Source organism: Diprion similis, chromosome 6, assembly GCF_021155765.1.
Source record: "Diprion similis isolate iyDipSimi1 chromosome 6, iyDipSimi1.1, whole genome shotgun sequence".
Classification (NCBI taxonomy): Eukaryota; Metazoa; Arthropoda; class Insecta; order Hymenoptera; family Diprionidae; genus Diprion; species Diprion similis.
In genome coordinates this window covers 6899574-6913798 of record NC_060110.1, presented here as the reverse complement: position 1 = coordinate 6913798, position 14225 = coordinate 6899574, and the positions used below count along the sequence as shown (strand labels likewise).

At 37.0% G+C, this 14225-nt stretch overlaps 1 protein-coding gene across 1 annotated transcript in view; it reads right to left on the bottom strand.

Moving 5' to 3' along the window:
• Window positions 1-14225, bottom strand: part of LOC124406653 (low-density lipoprotein receptor-related protein 2) — a 46649-nt gene that overhangs the window by 23086 nt on the left and 9338 nt on the right. The window contains exon 2 of the mRNA XM_046882148.1: window positions 555-674. Coding sequence (XP_046738104.1) covers window positions 555-674 — 120 coding nt within the window. The remainder of the gene's footprint in view (window positions 1-554; window positions 675-14225) is intronic.

The window sequence follows — 14225 nt, the reverse complement described above, 5'->3', positions numbered from 1 at the left end:
TTTACAAACCACATCTCCATATCTCCATCAGGGTAACGAACCCCTTTAAAGATATCAGATTTTTTTCTCTTCCTTTATTTACAATATAATCCGAACACAAGTGTGGAATGGGAAAAGAATATCAGTTTTCAAATCGAAAGATTATAAACAAGCTCGAATTTTAATGCCACGCGTTTCCGACAATATAGTATATAAATCCGTAAAAAATCGAAGCGAAGCGACGAGGGAGAATAAATCAGTGCGTGTAGTTCAAGGATACGACAATCGATTTCCACGGGCACACCTATACATATACCATACAAAACACATGTATAATATAAATTGCTTTCAGGATTTAAGGTTCAATGAGTACCGTCACATTTCGTGTCTATACTACACTGCTATGTATATTTATAGATCGAATAATACATGTTTTTACGTAGATACATACCGTGGTTGTAGGTGACTACGTTATACTTGTTCAACTGATCGATGTAGCAATGCGATCGAATTCAATTATATTAGATACGCGTGCCCTTTATTATGAAAAACGTTGGAATCAATTTCGTACTTACGACACGACTGATGTTCGTCTTCTCCATTTTCACAATCCCTCAGGTAGTTGCAAACCAGAAATGACGGAATACATTTTCCTTCGGGACACTGGAAGGTGCCGTCAGGACAACGGATTGCATCTGAAACGAGGAAATTACCAGAAGAAAATTTAATTGAAGTTAAATTTTGAGAACACAGTTGATTATATTTATAATTCCAGGATAATTATATCGAACAGGTGAATGCGTATTATCTGCATTATTTCGTAAAACCTCTGAAAAATCTTCTTCGATTTTGTCTAGTACAATTTTACATCAGTTTTCATTATGCTCATATCCCGAAATTATTTGTCCGTATTCTCTAGTATAGAATACATAGAATTTAATCATCGTAACCCATAAATTCAATTTTAAATCTAATCCAACACAGGCTTGCTGATGTGTTTTCATTTTTTTCCACATACCATTTCAATTGACACAATTCGTTAATTCTCATTAAATTAGTACTCGTCAATAATTATGAAAGAAATCGGAGTTTTTTTTTCTTTACAGTAGAATATTGATACCTAAAATGTTCTCGGATGTCAATTCTTGTCTCGGGCGTCAATTCTTTTATTTTTTCATTTTGCAGCCTTGTAAGTTACTCTCAAGTGTATACAAAAGAATTCATCATCATCGAGTAGACGAAGATTCGCAATCGTTTCGTCGTCGAGATAACGAAACTTCGCATTTTCGTATATAACACATGTACACGCATGCATTGTCCGATTACGTTTGACGAGTCACTTCTATTCGATCGTGAAGTTTGACCTTAGAATATGATTGAGCAAATCAAGTATTGATTATTGGCGGCGTAGTGAAATATATTATCGTTATATGTGGACGTGTAGAGCCAACTAGATATACATTAAAGAGTCTGTCAAGGTGTATCAAACTCCTGCAGAATGACAATTCTTATTTATACGCAAAAGCCGTTCTTCATATTCTACACATACCTATTAAACAGATATATGTGTAACGCGAGACTTCGTCCTGTCCAAGGAATTATTTTTATTATATTATTATTATATAAAGGCTATATATAGCCTTTTAAAAAAGTAGTCAATGTAATAAAATTATTATTGTAATTAAATTGAACCTTGCTGTTGACTAACATATTTTCCTAATCGATTTTTTGTACATGGAAATAAAAACTTGTACGCATGCATATCAGATTATCGAACAGAAATCTGCACGCGAGATAATCGTGCAAAAACCTGAAATACAGACACGAGGAAAGACAACATTCCGACAAAGTGCAGGAGTACCTTGACCATCTCATCCTTGACGCGAATGGTTTTCCCCAACTATCATTATACATCAAATTATGACGCTTCGTGGCCGATTCGCCGAATCCTTTCACTGCATGTACACAAACTGAAACGGAATATCCTTATGGCTTACTGGGTACTGAATTTTATGAAGTATATTTATATACCTATAAATAGGTACAAGTATAAACGCTTCGACAATTATGCTTCAATTATTGGTATATAATGAAGCCAAAGCACACTCAACTATTTCTTTATTTCTTATATATTATGATATTATCTTGAGGATCGACGATGAAATTCACGGTCACCGCAAAAACTATGTCAAAAAAAATTAATTTTTGGAGTCAATTTAGAAATTTAGCACCCGATAGTGTTACTGTTACATGGATACCAATAGTGTTAAAATGACACCAAATCATATTCTACACAAGTCTACACTGGAATATTTTTCACAGTGTATATCATTGTGTAGATCGCTATAGAGTATAGATCACTGAAGAGAAAATTAGATCGTAATAATTTTTTTTCTCAAAAATTGATCCAGTTAAGATTACTGTCTTCTTTAGATTTCGAAACTACATCAGAGCTGAATTTCTTGAGAGCGAATCTGCCGTGGATGTGACGGAGTCTTCAACGGATTGCGACTTGGCAAACACCAATTGAATAATGTAAACTGATTTTAATGGATGGAAAAGCGACTGAATAACCTCGAGATTAGAACAGGTATGTAATATATACATGTCTGTATAATTCATAGTAACGGGACACTTCGGGTTCTCCCTGTGTACAGCCATTCAACTACCTAATCCATCCTACTTTCAACGCGGCAGTGCACGGGACGCGTCGTCTCGCGGATGGATGATCCACGTCATAAACGAGGTGTTTGAACGTTATGGAGATCATGCGAATGATCCCAGAATTACGTATATATATACGTGAATTACGGGGGCAGAGATTTTTTTTTCATACCACTTTGTGGTGGCTGCTGAGAAAGAAAAATAAGTATAAGGATTGGAATTGAAAGGTTTCTGGGTAGCGTAACCAGGCAAATATTTGAATGAGGAATAAATGAAAAAAAAAATTTTTTCCGCTTCTGCGGTGTTGAAATTAGTTACGAGAGATTGAAAATTAAGGATAACTGTGGAATTATAGTTTCTTCGCAGAATTAAACTTATGAGGGCATTGATAGAACTACATTATATAAATTTACACTGAAGGATGTTTAGGCGACGAAAAATTGACTAATGGAGTAAAACCACTGATAGTTTACAGGTAAAATAAAAATTAGACAAAAATGAATATGTAAGATTTAAAGAGAATAATTTGCTTGCGGTTACCGCAAGTTTGGATGAAAGATAGTATTTTCTTCTTTTTGCTAAAGTGCTTTTGGATTTATGGTACGATGAAACGGTGTTTTTGATTTACATTCCTCAATTGAAACTTCAACTTACTCTTCTCCTCGCACGATTTTCAAAATGGCAGTGATACAGGCTAAACGGAGATTCAGAGGAGCTGCCCTAGGCTTTTGCCAGTTTATCTAAAGACCATTTAGCCCACTATATGTATACACCAAGTTCCTTTCACTCCACGTTGTGTCGCCCTTAAAAAACTTTGCACCTGACGAACCGAATACCTCAATGTTCTACAAGCAAACTAACGGTACCTCACATGCAGTTCGGAACATCATGCGTCGTTTAGTGTAATTAATTAAAACGAGTCTAATAAGTTGTCGTCATTGCTATCTTTTTTTAAGCATTTACAAGCATCAACAAATCTACCTAAAAAACGAACCCCTATATGTATGGATGGGTATGTACAGTTACTTCTTCAATGTATTGTGTTTGGTCCGAAACAACATGCGAGTTCTATTCTATACGAATTATGTGACAATGACTGGCGATGTAGCCGACGTGACGAAAGTCATTTGAAAAAGTATGCGCAACCTAGAGTGTGTGCTCACAAACTGTAGAAAAACAGCAAAATTCCGTAAAAGTTGAAAGTTTGATGGTTTCGCGCATATTACCGACTATGTATATATATATATTTCCTGTAACGCGGCCTGTTGGTGAATGGTAGGATCAGTGGCTCGCGGCAACTGGCAACTCTGTGACGATCAACATAGAGATACTGGAAGTCATTACCACATCAATAATTCGTATAGAATCAAACTCGCCTTTTGTTTCAGTCGGAAAACAAGTTAGCCAAAAGGTTAATGCATTAACAACAAACGACGGTACCAAGGTACATACAAAAACCAGATACCTACTTTAAAACTCTGTAAATAACATAATGCGTGTTGATCCGTGTAATGTAAGAACAAAGTAGAGATAAGACTGCAACAGGCTTTACGAATGAAGGAAGGTAGGTAAGTGGGTAGGTAGGTAGGTAATAGTGTATGACCGACGCATCTCACATAACGCAGACAGTCCATGCGTAGTTTCCATAGCTGGCACACTGCACGAGGCATAAAAACGGCAGCAACAGGATCCGCAGCAGCAGCAGCAGCAGCGATATACAAAACGAACGGATGAAAGGGTCGTCGCGCGTTAATATCGTGTGTTCATGGTGGGGAATCTCGCGGTGCAGCACCGACCCAGGCCGTGCCAGGCTTCCCGGCTGGTACCAAACCGAGACGACGTTTACTTGACTCGACTCGACTCGACTCGACTCGACTCGACTCGACTTAGCGACGACGGCTCGCTCATGATGCCCAAGAGCTTGCACCGGCGGCCCGTTGGCTTCCGACGCGCCATTCTCGCTAATTGCGGCGGAGTGATAAACAATACGACACCGACGACGAGTCCTGTATTATATCGCGGAGAAGTCTCCCATAAATCTGTCTTCAATAAAGTTTTCCCATAAATATGTTCCGAAAATAAATAATATAGACTGTCAAATAGCCTCGCCAACTATTAATGCGTACATGTAAGAACGATGTAAAAAAGATTCCGTCGATGGAAGTTGGTTGATCCATAGACGTGCGTATTTTTTAACCCCAGTATTCAACGGGTGTTGCACATCAAACGATCGTGGGAATGATACCAATGCTCGAAGCGAGCATCGTTCGCTACCAACTATTCGGAGTTCGCTGCTTTGGTATGAACTCTGAATACTTCTGCGTCGTTTTTTTCCTGTTGGCTATCTCCAGGTGAGAAATACGCCAAAGTACTCTTCTCTAAATACTTGATGGTGCAGATGCCGTTTATTTCGAGTCTCAGTGTCTGGCTCGTTTTGCGCATAGTCGACCGGTGACGGCTGTCTCAAATAGGTTGGAGGGTCTCCGAATTTGGGATCGTCGATCGGCCCTGACTTCTTCTTCTTCTTCTTCTCAATCTTCTAAAATTAGGAGAGTTAGTTTCCTTCAGTTGCACGCATCATGGCTACGCCGAGAATGGTTCTTGATCAAACCTCGCCCACCCTTCTTCACACCAGAGTCTGAGTGAAGTATTTCCAACCATTATTTCCGCTTATCTCGTTGACGCAATCCTTTCACCGACTGCAGGGTGGATATGCATTTGATGATTGTACATACGTAAGGAACGCAAGCCTAACTAGGTTGATCGTTCCGTCACGGACAACTTCGTATTACCAACAAGGTTGTCAAGCGACAGATTCAACCAAGCTTGGTGTACAGGATCCATACTGTTGCAATACAGTTGATCAAAATTATGCCAAGTCATTTCTAGGTGGCCGTGATTTCCTAACTTGGTTAGTCCGAAAAGGGTTATTCAAGGCGAAGTCTACAACGAATAAAATAGTATTTTTACAATTTTAAAATCTACGATTTCGGCACCGCGATTTGACACTCGATTTTATGATGGGATTTCAAGTTCGTTACATAATATTTCCATGCTATCATAAACGATTTCTAATTGACTGCTTTCAACTGCTTACAGTTTAAAAATAGCCATATGGTTTGTGATTTCAACGAGTGGATAGAGCCTCTCGCTTTTCTTTGCCTGCATATCGTCGTGTCACGTTGTCCGCGCTGTTTGTGAGGCTTACAAACAACTTGACGCGGGATTCATTTTATTTCGTCACATAATTGCGCTGCAGGTTATCACCACATCGGTGTGAAAAAGGAAAATCAGGATCATGGCCGTGATTATCGTTTATAATCAAACGTTTTCAACGGTTTTTTTTTCCAACACCACAAAACACAATTATTACCTTTTCGCGTCTCGACGCACCTAACCAGATCCCATCGTTTTTGGTAAATTTTATTCTTCAGCAATGTTATTTAAGACATTATTTGAATATTGATCGATAGGTATGTTTTTATATTATATAAGCACTTTCTTTGCATTGTCGAGTTAACTAGAATGAGAATATGAAAAACCAATAATAAAGGTCTCGATGTGTTTTATACAGTGTGCAGAACAGCCCTTTGAGCACAAGTCTTTTTCAGGGTCGCGATGTCGGAATGCGGAACGCGCGTTTCCTCCATTCGTATAATATTCCTACGTATAATACACGTCATCATTTTTCCTCTGTGAACGATACGTTTCATTGTCATCGTTGTTAAGCACCGTGTAGGTACGAGGTAAACACGCGTTTGAATTGTGCAACGTAGGTAGCTTAGGCGGCTGAAATAACCACTTTTGCCATTCATTATAGGTTTACACGGGATTTACGTTATATTTGTCTTTAGATTCAACCGCAATAACTATTTTTATACAATTCGTTCTCAGCACGATGCCGCCGTTACCGTTCCACTCAAAGAAACGAAGACTGTACAAATTGAACAAAAAATCAAAGCAAAATTTTTTTTCTCCAATTGTCTTGATTCACGGAAACGGTTAATATTGGCTAAACAAAGTTTTATATGCAACTAAATTTCGAGATGTATTTAGCCCGAAGAAAGTTTAAATCACCTTTCATTCCTTGACTTCTAGTTCCTGCTTTTTTTACAGGATTATATAAATATATCTCCAATGTACGTGTGTCGTGCACTGTTTACTGTAAATTTGTCAATTACTAATAGCAAAGTAATACGGAGACACGTGAGTCGACGTTCGTTTTGCTCAGCTCAGCTCAGCTCTGCTCTCATGTTTTCAGTTCACTTCTTTTCTGACCCAGATGCTTCGTGGAGAGTTTAGCCGAGCAAGTAAGTACGTTTGCTGGATATAGGATGCAGCGTGTTCTGGGAGTGAGCTAGTCATGCCGGCCTAGTTGTTGTTACTCGTCGTTGTTAACGATACGATAAAGCGACAACGGCAACGGCAACGACAACGGCAACGGCAACGGCATCGCCGAAGAGCCGGTAGGTATAAGCATTACATCGTACGTGAAGGTATGTCGAGGTGAGGTGAGATTCAGACTCGACTCAACTTCAACGGAGACGAATACTATGTCTGATTATTATACAGAAAGCCTTGAATCGAAGATGGCGCGATAATGATGCGAGGCAACCCAATTGCTGCTGTAGCAAGCAAATCGTTCTTTTTCGTGCTGAAGTAGAAAAATATGAGAAAAAAAAAAAGAAGAAGTGATAAGGAAAAATATTTATTGCCTAAATATGAAATATAGGTATACGAAAAAGATATAAGATCGAAAAAAAAACGAGAAGAGAGAAAACAAAGGTGTTTACGGTCTGTGAGTTGCAACAATATCGAACCGCAACAAGCGGATGTATGAAAAATCCTCAATTCAATAATAATTGTGGGTCTTTTCTGTGCAGAGAAATGTTTCCGAGGAAGAGAGTAAAAGAAAAAAAAAATATCACGATCAACGCTTCTTATTTGGTCTGAAAATATGTGGGTTACAGATATGTTCTGTGAAATATATCATGATAACTGTTATTGACATACGTGCGAAGAACAACCGATATATGTATGCAGAAGGGTTAGTATTTGACCGTAATTTTAATTCGGTGTTAGTCAGTACTGCACGTCGCAGTCACAAGAGAATATTAAACTCTTGTACACGAATGCATTGTATATGGCACGATGTCGTGTACGCCGTGGCAGGGCGGGGGGGAGCTAAAGAAAGAGATAGAGAGAGAAACGAAATTTGGTCAGAGGAAGAGGAAGTAGGTATGTAGATACGCGCCATATGTGTAACTCACATGAATATAGAAGGTGTAATAGGTACATGGGTAGGCTGGATAATTTAATTGTGCCTCCGCTCTTGGCCATGGTCGGAATTGAAATAACCTTACAACAACGGATACCGGAGAGCTCATTTTTCTCACCAATAAACTCGACCCACAATAATTTATTCTTTAAGTGCACTGCACGTCGAAAGACGAGGAAGTAGGTACATACACATATGGTCAGTGATTCTAATAAGGCTAATTTATTTATTTTATTTTATTTTGTGGTTTATTATTTTTTTTCTTCTTCTTTCAAAAGTCGGTTACGCTGGCAATGCAGATTCAGTACGTAAGCGCCGGCCATCAGCATGACCGTAATAAAATATAAAAAACTACATACATAAATAGCAACATATAGGGGTGACCGAAGCACGACGGACCCCATAAACCGCTAATTATTTTTTCTGGATTTTGAGTACCAGTTGCAAAGTGTTTTGATCTATCTCGAACAAATTCATCATTATTTTGAATTAGAAAGAAAAAAAAAAAATTCCGAGGCACGACGGAGTCCCTTGAGTTTTTTTTTTTTTTTTTTTCACTTTTTGAATAACTGCATCTTTTAATTTTATCTATATTGAATAATATCTATCAATATCTATGATAAAAAAAAATGTATATTCCGAAGCAATTGACCTTCGGGGGCATCCATTAATCACGTAATGCCTTTCTAATCAATTTTAGATCCCCCCCTTCCTCCCGTGATCATACATGAGGTTTTGGTGAACCTCCTCCCTCTCCTGCATATGTTATCACGTGATTTTTCTGACCTATACCAATGATGATGAATACATATTCGAAAAATGTTAATTGAATTGTTATTGATATTGCAATTAGTCACGTAATCTGAATGACAATAGATATTATTTTAAAAACGAAATAACTTTCCATAGAATCTATATAATATTATTCTACTTTGTTATCAACGATGAATGAGTTTAACGTTAATTACTGACTACTCGCGCGCATGGGTGAAAACTGTTTTGAATCGAAAAAAAATCTCCAAAATCTCGGTGTTTGTAGAAATAATGCACCGAAATTACATGTGATATTGCACCCATGTGATTAATGGATGTCTCCTTTACGTAAAATATAATTATTGTATAATATTTAAAAAAAAAAAACTTTAATTCAACACATATTAAAAAAAATTATATTTTTAGGAGGTGCATCGTGCCTCGGTCTCCCCTGTACTAGATTTTATGGTTTCACCGACGAAGCTTGTTTTCAATTTATACCCACAACAATATTCATGAGTTATGGTAATAATAATTGAAGAAAGAAAAAAAAAATAGAAAATACAAAATTACGAAAATTATTAAGGACAATATAATAACAACAAGTAACATTTTTTCTCGGTATTGTATTATTTACTATACATATCGTCATCGCAGAGTCAGAGTTTGTATAACGTTTTTCCTTGTATACTGTTAAAACTTGTGACTTTAGCAACGAGTGAACACTGGAGGATTTTTTTAACGAAGAATCTAGGTGTAAAATAATTTTACCCTGATTTATATGATCCGAAAAGTTTCATGTTTCGGCCTTAAGCGAATGTGCGTAAGATATTATGTATTGTTAATAATAATAAAATAAATCGTTCAAATATACGTAACGTACGTACAACATTCGTCGACGATATCATATACCTATATACCTACCGCTAATTAAATTCACGATAACAAAATTTGCATCACACAGCTACTATAACAGACTATTATTGTCGGAATCGTAAATGCGAATCGAAGAGTTCAGCGACCCTGCAGACATCCGACGTCGCTGAAAATTTTTACGATACCTATGTTTTAGAGCTGTATAGCTGCTGCAGCCCGCCTACGTATGTGATATACATTGAAGAATAAATATAATGCATATACATGTATGTACACCTAATACAAGTATACATGTAAAATGGATTTTTTTTTTTTTTTTTTTTTTAATTTTACCTACATGCCTCGCAAGCAATTGTTGATGCAGCCGTTAAGCGTTTTTGAATTTATGCTTATTAATAATAACGTGATCGTATCAGCGAATTCCGTGCAGAAACGATTCGTCGATATCGCAATGACCGGCTGTTATAAGGCATGCGTTCAATTGCCCGAATAACGATAACAGAGAGATCGGAAAAAAAAGAAAAAAAGTAGCACAAGAAAAGTAGATTGGAAGAAAATTTTTCCGTTCGAAAATTGGAAGATGAAATGAAATTCAAATTCAACGAAAGCGATATGTATTAATTATATGGTATTATATATTTATACAGTTAATGAGTTTTTGATTCAAGAATCAACAAATAAATATGAAAATCCTTTGTTACATGGATTCATTATAGATAAAAAAAAAAAATTATTTTCTTCTCGTCCTGCGAATATTTTTCATTAACATAATGCACTGTGAGGTTTTTCTAATACGGTAATATCGTTCTCGGTGAAAGGCGCTGCAAAGACTCTCACAGATGCGAACGCGTCATGAGAGTGTATTTATATCGTACCTGCACCGAGAGCAATGCATTATTCTACAATTCAACCTGTACCATGTAATTGTTGTTTGAAAAAAACATTTTTTTTTTTTTCTAGCTCGCCTTACAAGAATTTGTGTGAAAATATGAATAATATAGGTACGTAAAAAATATAACTGCTGCCTTTATACAAGTATAAGAAGACACAGGTAGAATAAGAAAATAACTGCAGCTCGCTTCTTGCTATAAATAGACGCAGGGGAAACGGGAAAAGTAAATCAAGGAAGAGAGAGAAATTCCGGTTGTCTTGCACACATTGTATAAAATTTTTATGCAATTATACATATACGTTTACAAGATAACCTTCTTTGACAACAAGAAGTCATGCTTACACATTGAAAACATGAAAATTTTTGCTATTTTAGAAATAAAGTAAAAGAACATTATGATGTGAAAAAAAAAGTTAAATCAATTGATTTTTCCTTTTCATAATTCATTACAGTTCTAAACTTGTTCTACGACAACGGGATATAATCGAATTGTTTAAAAAGAAGACTTGAAAATATTTCTGTTGTGCAATACATTCTCCTGAAAAGTGTGTACGAGCTCATAGGAAGAGAAAAAAAATTAATGCCCAATAATCCGTAATCGATACTTGCGATAAAAGAAAAAAAAAAAAAATCAAATTAAATCTCCCGCCGTCGTCCCGGAACCAATTGTCTATTACTTTTTGACTCTAACCCGAAAAGCTGTAAAATTCGTCGATGAAAATTGTACCAGGGAAGATGTAATCGAATGTGAAAAAAGGAAGGAGGCCGTGACGAAGGGCAGCTGTAGTTGGTCTTGCGTGTAATAGAGACATAAGGAAAAGAGGAGTGAGTCCCATTTGTCTGTAAATAGATGCTGCAACAGCAGAGACAGTCTCCTCTCGCTGCTGCTGCTGCGATGAAAATAAGGAGAAGGAGAAGGAGAAGGAAGAATAAGGAGCGTGTAATAACTGTTGAACCCCGTGGGAGAAAAGGAGGACGGGGCAAAAGAGGCTGGCTTTGTCGCTGACTTACGATGTTTCTTCTCGTGAGAAACTTAAAACTTTCACCTAAGATAGAGATAGATGGATCGTGGAAGCGCGTGTATGTACAGCTCTGCATCTCTTAGAGCTATATCAAGCTGAAATCGCCATATTCGAAAATAGATAAACCTTCTATGGAATAAGTGAGGGCTAATTAAAGGTTAATTAAATGCTCTATTTTGAAATTAAGTGCTCCGCGTTTAAAAAATCCCCCCCCAAAAAAAAAAAAAAAAAAAACCTCAAGTAATGACACCTCGGGATAAACTTGGAACCGCAAAGCCGAAAAAACAACGAAATCGAAGAGGAATTTCGAAAAACTGTTCCCACCGGAATTAAAGGCTCGTTAAAGGTTCCACGTATCCATAAATGAAACACTTTTCAAAAGCCACCCTTAGACGAGAACCCCCCCCCCCCCCCCCCCCCCAGTTAAAAAAATCTGTGTCACTGTCTAACGGAACAAGTAACAGAACAAGAAATATTTTTTACACACCCCCGAAACGTAAAAATATAGACATTATTGGCGGCCTACTGAAAATGAATAAAAGCCGCCATTTCTCAGTGAATTACGTGCGAGTTGGGAAATAGCGAATCATTTCTCCACTAGTGGAAAAATATATCGTCACTAGGGGAGAAATGGTTCGCTATTTCCCAACGCGTACGTCATTCATTGAGAAATAACGTCTTTCCTTCATTTTCATGAAACGCGAACGGCTAAAATCGTCCAATTTATCATTTGCGATGTAAAATATATCGTGTGGAACTCGTGGGCAATGACGATTCCGAGTTCGTATGATATCCGCACTCGCCTTCGGTTCGTGCGGCCAACTTCACGCTCGCTTAGAACCGTCACTTTTCCCCACTTGTTACATAATATCCTATTTTTCCTCTCCAACCGGGAAATCTTCTTGTACAAAGACCATGCGGGAAATTAACGACAGCGCCGAACCAGCCGGCCGTATTTGTCCCAACCAACGCGACAGGCATTTTCCCCTTTCCACGCCAATGACTCAGCCAATCATAAACTTCCGTGTCTACGCCATGGGACAAAAAAATAAAAATATTCTCATTTTGTTTCGTTTGACCTCGCAGGTTTGACCAAATCATTTCAAGATATCTGAAGAATTTCAACCAACAATAAACTTAAAAGAAATAAAGCTGTAAAGAATGTACGATGTACGAGTTATTTCTCTCCGATTGTAAGTAGATGAGTTTTCAACTTCCCGTTTCTCTCCCGTTTTCAGAGAGAAAGGGAAGTTATTGTAATCAACCCGAAAATGAAAAATTGAATTTTCACTATCTTCAAGGTTTCAACATCTAGAAAATCACCTTCGACCATTTCCGAATAGCCTTTTGTGTGTGCGTGTGTGTGCCCGTATCAGATAAATTTTTTTGTCCGACGATACTTCGAGATCTGATTTGAATCATCAATCACGAATCTGAATATCTGATTGGATATTAATATTTTTTTGTTCCGGGAACTTGGAACCTGCAGTGTGAAAACGGGAAGTTTGAGGGTTGCTTTACAGTCAGCCTAAGGCCGCTAGTATTGTCATGCTTAAACTTATAAAATTTTCTGCGATATATTTTCTGCAATATTCAAAATTTCTGATATTTCTAACAAGAGTACAAAATGATGTAAGACTCTGACGGTAAGAATCAAATCGATATTTGGATTAATTAAGAATATCTTCTGATTAATATTTTCGTAATATTTTTTATCATGAAATACAAATTCAAATAGCGATAAAACAAGGATTATCTGTAATTACTACATACATATAAAGCAAATTGCTAAGAGAGATAACCCCATTCGAGTTCTCTCCAATGGCGCGTGACATACGGGGTGATAGAGATAATTATCATCGCAAAAACGAGAAGAGTACACATATATTATCATGTCTGCGTAATATGAGAAACGGTACAAGAGACGCGTGCATATATTAAAAGATAATTTACACGCGTGTGCGTATGTGTCAGAATTATATTATACAATTCGACATATGCAGAATCTTTTAACATACACAAGCAGATATGTAGTACGAACTTTTCAACGTCTCGATTTATATTATTATGGCAAGCTATGGTGATTGTTTTTTTAAGCCCCTCCCCCCCTCCCTCCTCCCTCATCGCTTTATTCTTACTTCAATTTTCTAATTACAGAAATATTTATCATACCTTGTATAAACTCGCTATAAATATATAAAGTAAAAAATAAGATATCGTCTAATTTTGTCGAAAGTAAACAGAGTCGACGTCACAAAAAATAAACATTTGCGATTGAATTTATAGGAGGAATAATTGTGGAGCAAAGCGAATAATGAAAAGGTCAAACATTTGATCAAAGATAAGATAAGATAGGGTTGAGATACGTCGAAAAAATAGAAGAATAGCGAATTCGAGGAAAATGCGGTATCATTCATTCACAATTATTTAAAACAATGAAAAAGCTAAGTGTATCATCATGTAAGAGACACGTCACCAAAATTTTTACGTACACAGTAAGCATGTAAATTTATATACAGATAAAAAAAAATACTCAGATAAAAAGATGATAGTCATGAACATGTTCGAAAATGTATATTAAACACTGACGTATATGGGGCATTCCATGACATCTCGATCAAGATTCCAAGTCCATGTCTCAGATTGGTTTTACAATTTTTTGTGTGAAAGTACATGACGAAAAACACAATTGCATTTTTTCAGATTTCTTTTTTTTAGGGGCGGAGGGGGGGGGGGGGGGGGGGGCACACTGAAGAAATAT